The sequence below is a fragment of the Aspergillus aculeatinus genome (assembly GCF_003184765.1).
Source record: "Aspergillus aculeatinus CBS 121060 unplaced genomic scaffold BO66scaffold_7, whole genome shotgun sequence".
NCBI classification, from domain to species: domain Eukaryota; kingdom Fungi; phylum Ascomycota; class Eurotiomycetes; order Eurotiales; family Aspergillaceae; genus Aspergillus; species Aspergillus aculeatinus.
In genome coordinates this window covers 300,057-315,742 of record NW_020291476.1, presented here as the reverse complement: position 1 = coordinate 315,742, position 15,686 = coordinate 300,057, and the positions used below count along the sequence as shown (strand labels likewise).

General features: G+C 52.6%; 7 protein-coding genes across 7 annotated transcripts; 4 read left to right on the top strand and 3 right to left on the bottom strand.

Annotated features, from left to right (window-relative positions):
* The first annotated feature begins 1,040 nt into the window (after nt 1-1,040).
* BO66DRAFT_418050 (uncharacterized protein) lies at nt 1,041-2,819 on the top strand. Its single transcript, XM_025649716.1, has 3 exons — nt 1,041-1,590; nt 1,648-1,779; nt 1,832-2,819. Exons 1-3 carry the CDS (start codon nt 1,335-1,337, stop codon nt 2,716-2,718), a joined length of 1,275 nt encoding a protein of 424 aa, XP_025507251.1. The 5' UTR covers nt 1,041-1,334; the 3' UTR covers nt 2,719-2,819.
* Nucleotides 2,820-3,154: 335 nt separating this feature from the next.
* On the top strand, nt 3,155-4,146 carry BO66DRAFT_315411 (Yip1 family protein; the record flags this gene model as incomplete). Its single annotated transcript, XM_025643472.1, has 3 exons — nt 3,155-3,199; nt 3,287-3,338; nt 3,410-4,146. 3 exons carry the CDS (start codon nt 3,155-3,157, stop codon nt 4,144-4,146), a joined length of 834 nt encoding a protein of 277 aa, XP_025507250.1.
* A 438-nt stretch (nt 4,147-4,584) lies between these two features.
* Nucleotides 4,585-5,599, bottom strand: BO66DRAFT_222092 (uncharacterized protein). The gene is made up of 2 exons (XM_025642690.1): nt 5,040-5,599; nt 4,585-4,939 (listed from the first exon to the last, which is right to left on the bottom strand). Exons 1-2 carry the CDS (start codon nt 5,480-5,482, stop codon nt 4,771-4,773), a joined length of 612 nt encoding a protein of 203 aa, XP_025507249.1. The 5' UTR covers nt 5,483-5,599; the 3' UTR covers nt 4,585-4,770.
* Nucleotides 5,600-6,283: 684 nt separating this feature from the next.
* BO66DRAFT_389009 (TFIIB-type zinc finger domain-containing protein) lies at nt 6,284-8,715 on the bottom strand. Its single transcript, XM_025646700.1, has 8 exons — nt 8,517-8,715; nt 8,314-8,404; nt 8,139-8,248; nt 7,807-8,051; nt 7,639-7,744; nt 7,443-7,581; nt 7,003-7,389; nt 6,284-6,946 (listed from the first exon to the last, which is right to left on the bottom strand). Exons 1-8 carry the CDS (start codon nt 8,619-8,621, stop codon nt 6,528-6,530), a joined length of 1,602 nt encoding a protein of 533 aa, XP_025507248.1. The 5' UTR covers nt 8,622-8,715; the 3' UTR covers nt 6,284-6,527.
* A 456-nt stretch (nt 8,716-9,171) lies between these two features.
* Nucleotides 9,172-10,214, bottom strand: BO66DRAFT_389008 (Eukaryotic translation initiation factor eIF-5A). The gene is made up of 4 exons (XM_025646699.1): nt 10,066-10,214; nt 9,541-9,807; nt 9,357-9,489; nt 9,172-9,297 (listed from the first exon to the last, which is right to left on the bottom strand). The coding sequence occupies exons 1-4, from the start codon at nt 10,075-10,077 to the stop codon at nt 9,227-9,229; spliced, it is 483 nt and encodes a 160-aa protein (XP_025507247.1). The 5' UTR covers nt 10,078-10,214; the 3' UTR covers nt 9,172-9,226.
* Nucleotides 10,215-10,402: 188 nt separating this feature from the next.
* On the top strand, nt 10,403-12,989 carry BO66DRAFT_342675 (putative GARP complex subunit (Sac2)). Its single transcript, XM_025644471.1, has 5 exons — nt 10,403-11,500; nt 11,554-11,848; nt 11,899-12,683; nt 12,733-12,768; nt 12,821-12,989. Exons 1-5 carry the CDS (start codon nt 10,634-10,636, stop codon nt 12,860-12,862), a joined length of 2,025 nt encoding a protein of 674 aa, XP_025507246.1. The 5' UTR covers nt 10,403-10,633; the 3' UTR covers nt 12,863-12,989.
* Nucleotides 12,990-13,443: 454 nt separating this feature from the next.
* On the top strand, nt 13,444-15,490 carry BO66DRAFT_342672 (NAD(P)/FAD-dependent oxidoreductase). The gene is made up of 3 exons (XM_025644470.1): nt 13,444-13,660; nt 13,723-13,848; nt 14,015-15,490. Exons 1-3 carry the CDS (start codon nt 13,550-13,552, stop codon nt 15,002-15,004), a joined length of 1,227 nt encoding a protein of 408 aa, XP_025507245.1. The 5' UTR covers nt 13,444-13,549; the 3' UTR covers nt 15,005-15,490.
* Nucleotides 15,491-15,686: the final 196 nt, after the last annotated feature.

Below are 15,686 nucleotides of genomic sequence, written 5' to 3'. Positions count from 1 at the left end.
GTCGGGTTCAAATTCCTCTTTTACGAAAATGAAGGAGACTTTGAGAAATCCCAGAATTGATGACACTACGGCTCGTGCGGTCCTGCCTTAACCATGCTCAAGACAGTCCAGGAACCACATGCCACTCCGAAAACGAGTAGAGCAAAAGCCGAAGACTGAGTGGACAGCGAGCGCGAGGTCTCTCCGCAAATGTAGCTGGAAGAAACGATCTGCAGAAACATGAATAGCCGTCATGCAAAGGAGAAATAATATGTCGTAGCTAATCCGTGAGCTAATTCTGAAACAGATCAACGGGGGGGAAGAAAACCTACGATGCAAGGGTCTGCAGACACCACTTGCTGCGCGCTGATAATAGGAACGATATCAGTGTCTCATAATATTGTTGAGTGTCGCCCAAGCCGTGATCCCGTGATCCGGTCAATCTCAATCGTGTCTGAGATTTAAGGAATTGGGCGTCAGCCTTGCGGTTTTGGCTGCAGTTGCTAACCGCGAAATCCCAGCGCGGGCAGATTGTGGGAGAATCGACTAGCGGGTAAGTATGTTTAGTTCTGGTAGGTATGATGCCATAGGCCGCTCGCTACCTCCAAACTTGCTTGCAGCTGTGCTTTCAGGCACGCATGGTGAAGGAGTGTGCTCAGTCTCCTGGCCAGGTCAAGGCTATAACTGACAGATACGGGAGAAATAAAAAATCAATCGATTGATGGTAGGCTCTATTTATTGTCCAGCCTTATCAATGACAAGGGCGAAGATAGTGACGTGATGTGCACAACTTGCCGGAGGGGTTGACGGTTGACGCGGATCATTACTAGGTACTCCGTAACTTAGACTAACTCCGTAGCTGTTCGATGCCTGCGGCTTCCCTTACTTCTTCTTTGGGCGGTCGGAGGGTGCAGCCATTTGGCCTAAGGCTGCAAGGCTTCAAAACATCTCCTTTGGGATTCGATTGCAGCCACTTCCGCGGATGTCAAAGACCACTCGTCTCTTTTTCCTTGGAACATTTCTTCCAACTATCTTCTTTAATTCAGTACCCGATGGCATCAGGCTGGCACTGTAGGGTTCTTCTTGCCCAAACATAGACTGACAATAAGCCGACTTATCGAAATGACTTGAGGTTCGATCGTCATCTGCATGCAAAGTATCTCCATTTGCCGATCTTGCCTAGTGCGCATTGAGGTGGATTTATAGATAATCGCCTTAGTACATTATCGGACGGACCCCGTCTGTCTTTCCTGAGCTCGTCTCCATACCACATCTTTGTCACCTTTAGCCTCAAACGGCACGGTGAGTTACTGGACGAGGCTGGCCACAACATCCCATTGCCTGCCCCGGCAATAATGGATCATCACCAGCCCCAGGTCAGGGAGCCGGCGGGCGACCCGGACACGGTCGACGAGAAGGAGCAGAACAGCATAGTAACTGAGGAATCTCTGCATACGACCGACTCGTCGGCTGAGGAGGCACTTGAAGCTCGTGCAACTGAAAAGGCGAACGCCATCCGCCAAGCATGCGACCTGCGTGACTTCGACGCACTGGTTTCCTATGCAACTTCTGAGGGTGGCTTCTTAAATGACGATATTAGACGAGTGGCTTGTAAGTCCCTGTAACCTTGAAACCCTGCCTTACGTGACTGACATCCGACCTGTTCAGGGCCCATTCTCCTTCAGTGCGATCGAAGAGAGTCTGTTCACGACTTCACGGGGTGGGAAGACCTGCCACCGCATGTGGACGAGGAGCAGATCCAGCTAGATGTAAATCGGTCTTTCGTCTACTACCCTGATGGTATGCTTTTCCCCGACCAACCCAGCACGTCGCCAACTAATCACTGGAATAGGTTCTGAAGAGGAGATCTCGACGAAGAAAGATGAGCTTTCTCAACTCATCAAGCAAGTTCTGCGGAAATATCCAATGCTGTGCTACTTCCAAGGGTACCATGATATCGTGCAAGTGCTCTACCTTGTGCTTGGCGGCCATGAGGCTGCTCCTGCCGTTGCGCAGATCTCGCTCTTGCGGATCCGAGACTACATGCTCCCGACTCTTTCTCCTGCCTTGAAACACTTACAACTACTGCCGGCGATTATTGAGCTGGCCGACTCGTCATTACGCCATCACCTTGCCGGGATCCAACCCTTCTTCGCCCTCGCGGCGACTTTGACCTTGTATGCACATGATATCCAGGAGTATAGCGACATTGCTCGCCTGTTCGATTTCCTGCTAGCTGAGGAACCCGTGTTGTCGGCATACCTCTTCGCAGCGATCATTCTCTCTCGCAAGCAAGAACTGCTTGCAATTCCCGAAGAAGAGCCAGAGATGCTCCACTTCACCCTATCAAAACTACCCAATCCTCTAGACCTTGACGGGTTGATCCTATTTGCCGTTCGGCTTTTCAAAGACTATCCGCCGGAATCGTTGCCATTCGGGGCTTGGAAGCAGGTCCCATCATGCAGCGCCCTCAAGACATCCAGGGGACTCGTGCCTACTCATAGCAAAGATGAAGCTCTTAAATACTTCAGACAGCAAACACGGCAGCTACGCTACGAGGAGGGCAGAGAAAAGACAGTTGCGTTCCTATGGAACCACAGGAGAACAATCGGTTCGGTGGCCGTCACCGTCTTGATTGGGGCGATGTCGATCTATATAAGACGCAAGGGACTCGACAGTACCATCTGGTCCTATCTGGGTCGACTCAAGTCGACATTGCAGCACCGCGGCTATTTGTGAATAGCTCAATAGTGTCGTCTCTTCTCATCCGAATATCTCTAGAGGAGGATGGACTGTCTATGATGGTTGTATCTAGAGCTGTATACTATGCAGTACTAATTGCCCCCTTGGCATAGAACTTCTGGACATGAGTGTATAAATAACAAAAGTGATTGTATGGCCCAACATACCCCCAGGCCCAAGATCCAGCATGATTGCAAAGTAAATTTCGCCATCTTGTCCATGCGGACGTTGATACGAGTACGTAGCTGAGTGGTTTCAGCAGCGGGCGGCATGGAGAGCCAAGCTCCACATAAATGGTGGCTGGTGCGTGGCTTGCCCGAGCCGCTTGTTCGCTGATGTGTACTCTTCAGTTGCAACAAACTCCCGCAACCTGCACCACCACAACGAACCCACCTTTCCATTGACAATTCCAAATAAACCAGCCCCCCTCCAGATGGCAAACCAGGGCTACGATGTGGTAGTCGACGTGGACGCCGAGGTAAGCAATGCACCACTGCATCACTCAGGGAACATTGCCAATCATCCCAGGGAATCCCAGCTAATGTCATTCTAACCAAATGCACAGGGCGACCTCGGCCACACCGACCTTCAGGAGGACCTTGAATTCCACCGTTCGAGTAAGGCCAAACTTCATAGCAGATCTCCACAACCTCCAAAACCCTCTACTCACCACCTACCCTGAACCCAGACTTCGAGAACGACCCGCGCACCGCCAAAATCCAACAAGACTCGACCCCATTCCTGGGCGGCAGCGGAGGCGACCACAGCACCTCGCGCAGCGGCGGCGGCCGGCGGGACCGGTCGCCGGGGGGCACGCCGACGAAGCACACGTGGTGGACGATCCACTACTACGCGCAGTTCTTCGACGTGGACACGAACGAGGTGCTGCGGCGGTGCGTGGCGACGGTGTACCCGCGCAACAACTTCCTGGACGTGCTGGAGGGGAACCCGGACCTGTACGGGCCGTTCTGGATCGCGACGACGGTGGTGGTGATTCTGTTTTTGACGGGCACGATCTCGCAGTGGCTGAGCAACAACGACGACGCGCACTTCGCCTACGACTTCACGCTGCTGTCCGGCGCCGCGGGCCTGGTGTACGGGTACACGGGCGTCCTCCCCGTCGCGCTCTGGGGCGCGCTCCGCTGGTTCGGCAGCTCCAGCGCCGACCTGGTCGAGTCGTGGGCGCTCTACGGCTACTCCAACCTCGTCTGGATCGCCGTCGCCCTCGTCAGCTGGAGCCCCCTCACCGCCCTGAACTGGGCCCTCGTCGGCGTCGGCTTCGGCTGGTCCGTCTTCTTCCTCCTGCGCAACCTCTACCCCGTGCTCAGCGCCACCGACGCCAAGGCCAGCAGGATCCTGCTGATCCTGGTCGTCCTGCTGCATGCCGGCTTCGCCTTGGCCATCAAGATCTTGTTCTTTGCGTGAGTTCCCTCCTTTTGCCAGATCTCCTTTTCTACGAATCCTTGGGTCTCCCATGATACATTGGAACGGCTTGCTAATGGCGGGTCATTAATGCAAATGCAGTCACGGAAGCCCAGTCTCGAAGAAGAACAAGAGCGACGGCGATGATAACAATGATGGCAAGGCGCAAATGCTCATGTTCTAGGCTTGGGGGGAGAGCTGCGGAGGAAAGACGGAAAAAGAAAATACGGGCGTCATTAGTGACCCAGGAAGTCATATCTTATCGAGAAAGCAGGAAAAGGGCCCGCATCTAGACCCCAGTTCAGACGCTTGTGCTCAGGTAGCACCCATGTCAAAGGTCCATGAATTTTCCCTTTTCTGAAAAACGCTGTTTCAAATCCCTTGTTGCCCGTGACAAATGTTAAATGTGTTTTCCTCTTTTGTTTGTTGCAACTTTCCCAACGCGGCGCGACAGCACTGCGTGTGTGATGTGTACCTTTCCTACTTTTCCCTCCACAGTAGATCAAAATGAACCAAAGGGAATTTGAATTTTACAATTGTATTTCGATTGCAACTTCTTCCGAGCAGCCAACTATGGACATTTGACTTCGGCCATAATGTTTTATCATTCCAACGCCGTGTAATACCCTACGTTGCAATCCGGTCGTAACCACCCCAGCAGCGCTTTCCTCCCCCCAGCAACGCAGAAAAACCGTAACAGGAGAATCGTTTACTTGAGCTTCTTCTTGGGGCGGAGCTGGTTGGTGTGACCGCACTTCTTCTTGCGGCAGTTGGTGGCACGGGGAGGGAGACGAGCCTAGTTGGGAGATGTTAGAAAGATTGGTCGGTTGCGGGGAGAAGGTGAGAGGTAGCCGCTGGAAGGTTGATCCTGAAGGGAATAATAGGTAGGAACGTACGTAGCACTTGCGGCAGATGGACTTCTCGCAGTTGTACTTGGAGGCGAGGGCCTTGAGGGAGGGCTCGATGATACCACCACGGAGACGGAGGACGAGGTGAAGGGTGGACTCCTATTTGACGAGTATTGCGTTAGCCAACAGAATTCCCTCCCTGATCGCACATGCTGGTCGGATCGTTCGTGGTTCGCAGCGCTGGGTGAGGTTTCCGAGAGTGATAATCCTCCAAAGATGATGGTATGTGAAGGCGCAAGCGGTCCCGAAGGACTTGACACAAGCAAACGCCCCATCATCAAACAGACAGGATATTCATCACCAAAGATCGACGCAAGGCGACCGTAGCTTTCCATATCGAATAACCCAGAGCATCTTTCCAATCCATAAACCCCGAGACCCCAGGCGCAGCGAACATAGAATGTCTGAACCGATGTGCGAAAAAGAATCATATTTCGGAAGAGTCGCTCATACCTTCTGGATGTTGTAGTCGCTCAGGGTGCGGCCATCCTCGAGCTGCTTACCAGCGAAGATGAGACGCTGCTGATCCGGGGGGATACCCTCCTTATCCTGGATCTTGGTCTTGACGTTGTCGATGGTGTCGCTCGACTCGACGTCGAGGGTAATGGTCTTACCCGTGAGGGTCTTGACGAAACTATGGAATTCGAAAAAGAACCACTGGTCAGCGACTTGTTCTCTTCCCCTCCTGCAATTTCCTCCACCATGTCATCTTCTAAAGGTGTTTCCGGTTTCTTCTCCTTTTTTTTCGAGATCGGATGGCGTTGTATGGCATTGGGAAGTATTCGTGACGGGTTCAAGACTTTTGCACTGGGGAAGACCTACATCTGCACTGTACGAGCGCGGAAAAAACGGCATGTTAGTTTTGCGATTTCCCAGACTTGAATATATCCCTCTTCATCATGATAGTGCTATACGTACTGGCTGCGGTTTTCGTTGTTGCTGGCTGACGATCTCGCTGAATGGGTCGGTCGGAAGAGGCGATGTCAATTTCACCATTTCTCGCTTAGCAAGAGGTGGACGGGCCCCGCACGTGATCAGGGTTTAGGGCAGTCCGTTCCGCTCGGGGCGCCCCTCCGCATGTCTCCATAGTCCATATCTAGTCCGTCCATACAATACGGTACCAATCCATCATCCATACATCATCGAACGGAGCTCCCTGGTTTCTTTATTTGGCACACGCGTAGTTGTAGGCTTTCAGTTTATCAAGGTTGCGGGTATGCAGTTTAGACCATTGCATCCTGGTTGGTCGATATTCCTCAATACTGCAGCCGTCATGCCTACTACTCCTCAGTCCTTTTGACCTCGTGATTGAGACCGTCTTCTCTCCATTGATATGAGCCTTGGCTCTCTGGGAACTTCATGGACAGGCTGAGGCTTTCACAGTGCGTTCTATATTCATCCCCACTAAAGAAGCACAGTCCACGTAGCTGCATTCTCACTTGTAGATGTACATCTCATCATTCTCATTCTCCAGTCTCAGACATCTTGATCATCCATTTCGCTAGTTTCTCTGGAGGAGTCCGTGTCCAACGTATCCTTGATCGCTTCAACCCGTCGGTGCTCTTCCAGCCATCTGGTTATCTTATGTTCCGCCTGCGACACCGCCCTGACAAGAGTGGAGAGCGAGATTCCAGCTACTTTGGCAGTAGTCTCGAAGAAGGGCCTTGCCGTATCAGGAAGATCGGCCTCCGTTCGGTAGCGCGCGTAGGCGGAGCCTGGTCGGGGTGTATCAATACTCTCCCCGGTGATGACCTTGGCAGATTTCAGTTGACTCGTAGAGGTTCGCAGCATCGAAAGCAGAGCCTCCGCATCATTCCCCTCTACGGAAGCGCTGGCTGTCTGACTCTCACTTGCATTGACACTGACTGGGAAGAAGCTGGCCAATGGATTTTGTGCTAGGTCGAAGTCAGTCTAGACGCCCTGAAGAAAAGCAGTTTAGGGATTGTATTACCTTTGCTGTGGTCGAGCCAGGAGCTCTCGTACCAATCCATATACTCATCTATCTGGGACGGGGTCATGCTCATTATGTCTTTTTCGGTCACTGAGATCTCATTCCCCTTGCCCAGCATACCGTCAGAGGTCCTCCCACGGTCAAAAATCCGTTGGTTCTGTGCCCAAAGCATCCAGTCGATGACCTGAACAGAAGGTTCCTTCGAAGAAAGAGGGTATCTGTTGTAGTCGTCGAAAGGGAATAGAAGCTTGGTAGAAATGACAATCAGGACAACCACTTGTACTTCCGGCAATTGAAGTGGTCTTCTCCTGCCACTTGTACCCGTGGGGTATGCGAAAGAGAACCCCAGCAGGTGCTGTAGCCTTTTGACGGCGGGATAGATGTCGACTAGACACACATGGTTAGGATGCAATATAACATGCTAGCAAGGTCCCACTCACTCGGCAGCGCAAGCCTCCTGATGTATCTATACAGCAAGAAGGGCCAGTTCAAAGGTGGAAATTGCATGTCGAATCGATGGTGATAATACGAAAGGAGATCCGCCACGGCTCCATGAAGATGCTCGGCCTGAATCAATTTCTATCTCACGATTAGGACATAAAAAACACTCCGTTCGTGATGACAGCCAGGACTTACCGTAGTTTCAAGAATGGCGATAAATTGCGGAGGGAGTCGATCGCGCATCTCGCGGGGAATATCTTTGATGATTCTGATAAAGGGCATCTCTCCTCGTATGGCCATCCTATATCGAGCTCAGGTCAGTGCATGAACGATAAACGAAACGAGCTGTCAGGGTGGAAGTACCCATGGAAATCCTCAATGCTCACAGAAAGCCTCATTAGCAGCGCGGCAATATAGCATAGGGCCACACTATCGATAAGTCGAGGCCATTTCGTCTGCGTGGTACCGAGCTTCGCCTCTGGAGGTTCATCAAAGCTGGAAGCAGGCTGGGAGCTGAAGAATCGTGGTTCATCATCCAGCTCTGACGGTTCATTGATCTGGTCCGCGAAGGTATCCAGATGGAGCGCCCAAAGGTCTCGAATCACATTCTATGTGTTGACCCGGTTAGTCGCATACAGACGGTGAACACGGGTATTTCCGGATTGGGAAAGGAAAAGCGTGCACTGCAGGCATACCTCAAACTCTGGCGGAAAGCCGCGGCTCTGGACCAAGGTGTAAGATTGTTTCCAGAGAATCAATTGATAGACTTGCAGAAATAGACGAGATGCCTGACGACCCCGGTAAGCTGCCTGATGTTAGTGATGCATGACTTGAGGTCCACCGTCGCCGCGGGCGTCTGCGAATGCTTACTCCTTTGGGCCTTTTCGACCGCCGCTTTCTTTATGCGACTCGTTCGACCTTGAGTACCAAAATCATCTGCATCCGCTTCCACTTGTCGCCCCTATAGGCATAATAACGTCAGTTTTCTAGAGGATGATGGCGTGGTGGTCTGATCGGCAACAGCAGCGCGCCTAAAGGTGGGGTTGTGAAAGCAAGTCATGATCATCTCATACCTCTTGCTGGTGACCCCGCCTACAGAACCAGAGGCCATTGTCAAGGTAATACCGCGTTTCACGGCACCCTTCCTGTCCACAGACCCCTCGTGTGATGTACTCCATCCAGGGCAGTACTCTTCATTCTTGTGGTCGCAGAGTAGATGAAGAAGTGAGGACCTGAGTCCCTAAGATACGGACGGGTCAATGTCGAATGGTAAGATGGATTTCCCGTACTGATCAAAAATTTTTCCCCCTGTCGCAACCATACAATGTACATCAACCCGTGACATAGCCAGTATCCACAACACTTTATAACCTTTTTAAGATTGGCAATTTACGGCCATGTTCTTTCGCCGAGACCTGGTCAAATCAAAGATTATGATTGCAAATCACTCCAAAGTGACTACGGACGTGATGACGAAGACATGTAGATGCTACAACTACAGCGCGAAACCCGGGTGGAACAATAATAGGTTTTTTATTCGTAAAACTATCGTGACGGTGCTGATTTCAAGAGCTGTTCCTCTGACAGAGCACGATTTATGCTGCCAAGTGAACGTGACTAGCGCCACTGGCTCACATACCCAAGTTTATATTGAAGCAGATTATGTCGTAACGTGACCATGTGTCTTATCCGACCTGACACATGGACGAAGACAGCAAGGCCATTTTGGAGCACAGAAAAGCTGACAGGGCAGTCACAAGATCCGTGAACACGATTAAGGCGTTTATTTGCCCTGGGGAGCCTCCTTGACATCCATGCAGCACTGCTCACCCATGGAGGTGAGGACAGTGACGTCTGTAGGGTATGGTTAGATGCGGGGTTGAGAATGGTCACATAATAGGATTTCCACATACTGCAGTCCTTCTCCTCCTCTCTGAACATGCGCTCGATCTTGTCACCAATCTCACCCTCGGGGAGCTTGACATCATCCTTGGTGCTTCCATCCTCATCCATCAGGGAAAGGAAGCCGTCGTCAGTGACGTCGAGCTGTGGAAGTGTTAGTAACCGTATTATTCCGTATCACGTTGGATCACTCACGAGCTGGTATTCCTTGCGGTAGACGTTGGGGACGTCCATGTTGTGGGTGGAGGGAGACAGATCCTCGTACTTCTTGCCGGTGAAGATGTCAAGGGCGACAAGGTGGACCTTGGCGTGACCGTGCTTGCCAGTCTTGGAGGTGGACATGTCGACGATCTTGCAGGGGCGACCCTTGATGACAACGTGACCGTTCTTGCGCAGAGCAGAGCACTGCATGGGGTAGGTGGTCGAGGCGCCGGCATCGGCGGACTCGAAGGTCTCGTGGTGCTGTAGAACGGCGGTCAGTCAATAATAGATCAATGATAGACATGACGGCGACCATGTATAATCAAGAGACGGAAGATATCATGCATTGCCTGCAGGAACAAATGGACATATAGGTGGGGGTGGGAAAGGGGTGCACGATGCAAGCAAGGCTTCCAGAAGCCCAGAAGCCCAGAAGCCCAGCAGTTGCAGTGATGCAACAATGGAAGATGCCGGATTGGGTGTCGGCAATCAGAGCATAGTAATGCTGGCATAACGTACCTCGTCAGACATGGTGATGGATTTGAAGGTAAATGCAAGGAAAACCTGAAGAGAGAGAGTGGAAGGAAAAAGGACGCTGAGGAGTGAGGAGGAGGAGAAGGAGAGAAAAATGGATGGAAGGCAGAGAGAGGGGGAACAGGCGAAAAGAAATCGACAAATGGACTGCGAAAAAAAGGCACTTGTTGTGGCGGGGTTTTGTGGTCGCTAGTCTGCTTTGGGGCTAGAGTCGGAGAAACCACATCCGTGGTTGCTGTGGGTCACCGTAGCATCTCGCCCTGGGCTTATCTTAAGCTAAGTTGTGCTGGTCTCCGTATACTTCCCCGGTGCTGTGCTGTGTGCTGTGCTTGCAAACTCCCCACCACTTCGGACTTTGATTTCTCTTCTTCTCTCCTTCTCACCAGGTGCTGGGTAGCACTCATTCTTTTCTCTCACGTCTTTGTCAAGTCAATTCTACCTTTTGGGAAACCTTCCCACCTTTGATCCACCTTTCCCTCTCTCCCCTCCCCCCCTCAATGAGGTCCGGGAAGCTGTCCGGTATCCGCACCCTTCTCCGTGCCGGCCTTCTACGATGTGGCTAGACCGCATTGCTGGCCATTCGACTCCCTCGGGCCAGGTTGACAGTCGCAGCAATTCCCCTCTTCCTCCCCGAAGAACATCCTCTCGCTTATCGCCTAACATACATAACAACCGTCCCGGGTCCAGTCGACAAACTTCCTCCTTATCCGTCCTCCTGACTCCTAGTGATTCGACCACCTCCCTTCCCGCAACCGCACGTGGTGACAGATCGCCGCTGAGACAAATCGCTGCAAGATCCCGCCCCTCCGATGTTGCTGACCCGCTCGATGTTCTGAATGGCATTCTTGGGAAGCAGAATGCCAACTGGGACTCGTCTCCGGATGTGGACTTCGACTCGAAGCCTTCGGAACTTGTGGAGGACATTGACTTCCAAGGGCTGAGCTTGGAGGATTTTGTCTCCAAGAAGGATGAACCGAGACGAATTATCAGCACTGATGTCGGTGCTCAGACCGTTCAGCAGTTCGAAAGAGAACAGAACAAGTTTCAGGATCTACATTCGGCTATCACCAGTTGTGACGAAGTCTCGAGCTCGATGGAGACATATTTGAACGATTTCCAGAATGAACTCGGGACTGTTTCGGCAGAGATAGAGACTCTGCAGTCTCGCTCAATCCAACTGACTGCAATGTTGGAAAACCGACGCAATGTTGAACAGCTCCTTGGGCCTGCTGTGGAAGAGATCAGTATCTCTCCCAAAACAGTGAAGTTGATTGCAGAGGGACCGATCGATGAGAATTGGGTCAAAGCGCTCAATGAGATGGAAAGTCGGTCGGCAAGCATTGAGGCCAAAGTCTCGGGCTCGAACAGCACCAAATCCGTCGAGGACGTGCGGCCGCTTCTCACGGACATCAAGAACAAGGTCAGTATTGCCCTTGTGCATGTGTTATACGCTGAGGTTGACCTTTCCCATAGGCAGTGGAAAGAATTAGGGATTATTTGGTGTCTCAAATCAGAGCGCTACGGTCCCCCAACATCAATGCTCAGATCCTCCAACAGCAGCGGCTGGTGAAATTCAAAGATCTATACAGCTATATCTCCAGGGCCCACCCAGCACTTACGGGGCAAATCACGCAAGCTTATATCAACACTATGCGATGGTACTATTTGTCGCACTTCACGCGGTATCGTCAAGCGCTCGAGTCAATCAAGATTTACCCCAGTGACCGGAACGAGGTTCTGGGAGGAGACCCGTCAGCTCACAAAACAGGTAAGCCGAATGAGAAATCGTGTGATAACATCCAATACTGACAATCCTAGGCTCTGCAGTTGCCGGCAGTCGCGCAGGGTCTGCGGCGCACGACCCGTTTTCCCTAGGCAGGAGGGTAGATATTCTGCGGGCTGGTGCTCAGATTGCCATTTCTTCTTATCTAGCAGAGGAAGATAACTCCTTCCATGGCCTTGAAGTGCCATTCCGCAATTTCAATCTTGCCGTTGTGGATAATGTGTCTGCCGAATACTCGTTCATGACCGAGATGTTCTCGACATTGACCTTCCAACAAATTTCGCGCAAGGCGGTCGAGATTTTCGAACCAGTCTTTGGTCTGGGGCAAGCCCTGACAAAGCAGCTGATCGAACACACGACGGATGCGTTAGGAGTCTTGATCTGCGTTCGATTGAATCAACACGCCGCTTTTGAGCTGCAGCGTCGCAAGGTCCCCGTTGCCGACTCGTACATCAACGGAGTGAACATGCAGTTATGGCCACGATTCCAGGTCATCATGGACACCCAGTGCGAATCATTGAAACGAGTGGCCGCGAATACGGGTCGTAGTGCGGTATCCGCTCTGTCCTTGGCCGGAGGCGACGATCTGAACAAGTCGTCGGCGCCTCATTTCCTCACGCAGCGGTTTGGCCAGCTATTGCATGGGATACTGGTTCTCAGCAGTGATGCAGGAGATGATGAGCCCGTTGCTAACAGCTTGAAGCGCTTGACAGCTGAGTTTGACAACCTTCTGACGAAGCTCAGCCGTATTGGCGGTGATGCGAAGAGACGGGAGAGATTCCTTTACAACAATTACTCGCTTGTTCTGGCTATAATTAGTGTAAGGAACTTCATTTCTTCGAGGGGTGACTATGCTGACCGAGAAATAGGATACCCAAGGTAAATTAGCGGTTGAGCAGAAACAGGTATGTCATCCTCAATCAACGGTAGTTCCGAGCTCCTACTGACTTCAGCCAGCATTTGGACGAGATGCTGAAGAACGTGGGGAAGCGGTCTTGATAAGAAACCGATCGTATCCTTTGTTGCATTTATCTTATTTTCTGGTGTGCATCGATTGGTCCTACATATGTATAATTTTAAGCGTGCCATAGACTCCAGTAGATACTACTACTATTTACCGTACCATAAAACCATTTGCACTTCAATTGTTCTAGTCATGCCTGAGGCCAGGCCGGGGAGGCCACGGGCCAGTAGGATACCTTCCTATTTCGGAGCCACTGACTCCAAGAAGGGCCTTCACACTCCAGCGGGCCTGGAGTGCTACCTAACCTACCTGGCATTGTCATGAACAATTGAAAGCAGTCTGCATTAGTCCTTGAGTCAATGGCATGCAGCTGCATCTTCATTCAGCCTGAGCTTCTCTTTCACTATGCCCCAAGATCAATTGTTTCCTCCGCCCTGTATTTTCTGGCACCCCCCAGCCACATCCTTATCTACTTATCGCTGCGGCGGGCTGCTGCAGCTGGAGCCCGAGTGGGTTATCAGATGCCTAAATCGGACCCCGGGGCCGACCCGTCGGGGCAACTCATCCCGGCGCGACCGCCGCGCTATCAACCAAGACCTAGTACCTACTTACACAGTACTCTTCAAGTCAATTGTATCCTCCGTATCCTACTCAATCCTTACTTCAGATACTTTGACTTTACAGCCTCCTCATTGTTCCAGCGCAGTTGCTAACAATCTGCCATGGCCACGAGAAGCACTCCCCGGTTCTTTGCCAGAAGCCTCCCCCTCCCTCTCGTTCGCCGGCGCGGCTTCTCCAGCACGGCCGCTGCCCGAGCCGACGTCACTCATGCGGTAAGTCAAAACAGACGATTTTTTTTGTGGACTGGAAGGCTTATACATGTCTTCTTCGAAAGGTCATAGGTGGCGGAGTAGTTGGACTCGCCGTGGCGCGCGAATTAGCCGGTCGCGAGGGGACGTCGACGATCTTGCTGGAACGGCATGATGCGCCTGGGACGGAGACGAGTAGTCGGAATTCCGAGGTGAGAGATTCAAGGACTGATGCATTGATGTACCGTTTGCGGTTCGAGCTCTGTCATGCGTGCGGGCGCGTTGTATACTTTGAAAGGAAGGAACAATTGAAAGGGGGGGGGTTTGGGCTTGGGGTTTTTGGGGATAGTGATATTCCGCTGAGCTAACAAGGACTAGGTCATCCATGCAGGACTATACTACGGTAGCGACACGCTCAAGGCCCGACTCTGTATCCAGGGGAAGGAGATGCTCTACGACCTGCTGCAACGGCAGGGGCTCCCGTACCGCAACACGGGGAAATGGCTGGTGGCGCAGGACGCGGTGGAACGGGAATCGTTGGAGCGGATGCACGAGCACGCGCAGCGGATTGGGGTGCCCACGCGGTTTCTGAGCCGGCAGGAGCAGGAGCGCCGGGAGCCCGAGGTGCGGGCGCTGGCGGGTGTGCTCGAGAGTCCGACGACGGGGATCTTCGACAGCCACAGCCTGATCACGTACCTGCAGGGGGACCTGGAGCACCGCGGCGGCGACTGCGCGTTCCTGACGCGGGTGACGGGGCTGCGGCACCTGGGCCCCGGGCAGGGCTACGAGATCACGGCGGTGTCGGCCGACGGGGTGGAGACGGCCATCACGGCGGAGACGGTGGTGAACAGCGCCGGGCTCGGCGCGTGCGCGGTCAGCAACATGCTGCTGCCCGCCGAGCGCCACCGCACGATGCACTACGCCAAGGGCACCTACCTCTCGTACGCGGCCTCGTTCCCCAAGACCTCCGTGCTGGTGTACCCCGCCGTGACGAAGGCGCAGGCCGGCCTGGGCATCCATCTGACGCTCGACATGGGCGGCCAGATCCGGTTCGGCCCCGACTCCGAGTGGGTGGATAGCCCGGAGGACCTGGCGCCTAACCCAGCCCGGCTCGAGCCGGCGCTGCCTCTGATCAAGAAGTATCTGCCGAACGTGGATGTCAACGCGATCAGCGTGTCTTACTGTGGAATCCGGCCCAAGTTGAGCAAGACCAGCGGTTCCTCTTTCGGCTCATCGAAGGTCTGGCAGGACTTTGAGATTCGCGAAGAGGAGGGATTCCCGGGTTTTATCAATCTGTTGGGCATTGAGAGCCCCGGATTGACCAGCAGCTTGGCCATTGGTAAGATGGTGAAGGAGATGCTCTACTAGAGCGATCAAGTCCATGTATATAGTGCAAAGAAACCAGTTGTAGATACATAAACCAAGTCATACAGCAAACGATGGAAGAACAAGCGGGCTAGTTTGATGAAGGAATTGGCAGCCAGATCTCAGCAATGCAGATTGCTTATTCCTTATTCCTTATTCATTATCTACCACAGTACTCCGTACACAGTACTCGATAAGGTATGTTCTGGAAGACCCAAATCAACCCTCAAATCGGGTCTCCTGTCAAAGAGCGGCATTCCCTCCCCACAACCTTATTCAGCAAGCTCAAGTGGGTTCGCCATCGCAGCGGACGTGACGTCAAGACTTTCGGGGGGGTGAACACAACTGGCAAAGACGTCTGTCAGGTTATGCCATTGCAACAATCACCGCATCAAAAGGGGGCTCGTTTGACAAACAACCCACTAGTTACACTTCTATTCTAAGACATTAATTGAGAACGTATACTGTCCATCTCCGCATAGGTCCAATATATACGGGGGTTCATGTAAGGAGTCACATCCATGTTACGTACTGTGAAGTGAAAGCTGAGACAATGGATCCCTTCCCGAATCGGCAGGGTGGGTTTGCGGTTTGCCACAGTCCAGTCCAGACCAGACCCTTGCTGGTTGACGCGTTGTGCAGTGCAGTTGGAGGAGACCCTGCAGTGGCTGATCCACCAGACCCT

Bases quoted from the DNA above. Each gene is read 5' to 3' on its own strand.
- BO66DRAFT_418050 (XM_025649716.1), top strand. From the start codon at position 1,335: ATGGATCATCACCAGCCCCAGGTCAGGGAGCCGGCGGGCGACCCGGAC. The intron at 1,591-1,647 runs GTAAGTCCCTGT...CGACCTGTTCAG, and splicing joins CGATATTAGACGAGTGGCTT to GGCCCATTCTCCTTCAGTGC. The intron at 1,780-1,831 runs GTATGCTTTTCC...TCACTGGAATAG, and splicing joins TTTCGTCTACTACCCTGATG to GTTCTGAAGAGGAGATCTCG.
- BO66DRAFT_389008 (XM_025646699.1), bottom strand. The intron at 9,490-9,540 runs GTGAGTGATCCA...ACACTTCCACAG, and splicing joins ACCGCAAGGAATACCAGCTC to CTCGACGTCACTGACGACGG. The intron at 9,298-9,356 runs GTATGTGGAAAT...CATACCCTACAG, and splicing joins AGAGGAGGAGAAGGACTGCA to ACGTCACTGTCCTCACCTCC.
- BO66DRAFT_222092 (XM_025642690.1), bottom strand. From the start codon at position 5,482: ATGATTCTTTTTCGCACATCGGTTCAGACATTCTATGTTCGCTGCGCC. The intron at 4,940-5,039 runs GTACGTTCCTAC...TCTCCCAACTAG, and splicing joins CCATCTGCCGCAAGTGCTAC to GCTCGTCTCCCTCCCCGTGC.
- BO66DRAFT_342675 (XM_025644471.1), top strand. From the start codon at position 10,634: ATGTGGCTAGACCGCATTGCTGGCCATTCGACTCCCTCGGGCCAGGTT. The intron at 11,501-11,553 runs GTCAGTATTGCC...CCTTTCCCATAG, and splicing joins TCACGGACATCAAGAACAAG to GCAGTGGAAAGAATTAGGGA. The intron at 12,769-12,820 runs GTATGTCATCCT...GACTTCAGCCAG, and splicing joins TAGCGGTTGAGCAGAAACAG to CATTTGGACGAGATGCTGAA.
- BO66DRAFT_342672 (XM_025644470.1), top strand. From the start codon at position 13,550: ATGGCCACGAGAAGCACTCCCCGGTTCTTTGCCAGAAGCCTCCCCCTC. The intron at 13,661-13,722 runs GTAAGTCAAAAC...CTTCTTCGAAAG, and splicing joins GAGCCGACGTCACTCATGCG to GTCATAGGTGGCGGAGTAGT. The intron at 13,849-14,014 runs GTGAGAGATTCA...AACAAGGACTAG, and splicing joins CGAGTAGTCGGAATTCCGAG to GTCATCCATGCAGGACTATA.
- BO66DRAFT_389009 (XM_025646700.1), bottom strand. From the start codon at position 8,621: ATGGAGTACATCACACGAGGGGTCTGTGGACAGGAAGGGTGCCGTGAA. The intron at 8,405-8,516 runs GTATGAGATGAT...TTATGCCTATAG, and splicing joins GGCGGGGTCACCAGCAAGAG to GGGCGACAAGTGGAAGCGGA. The intron at 7,745-7,806 runs GTACTTCCACCC...AGCTCGATATAG, and splicing joins AGCATTGAGGATTTCCATGG to GATGGCCATACGAGGAGAGA.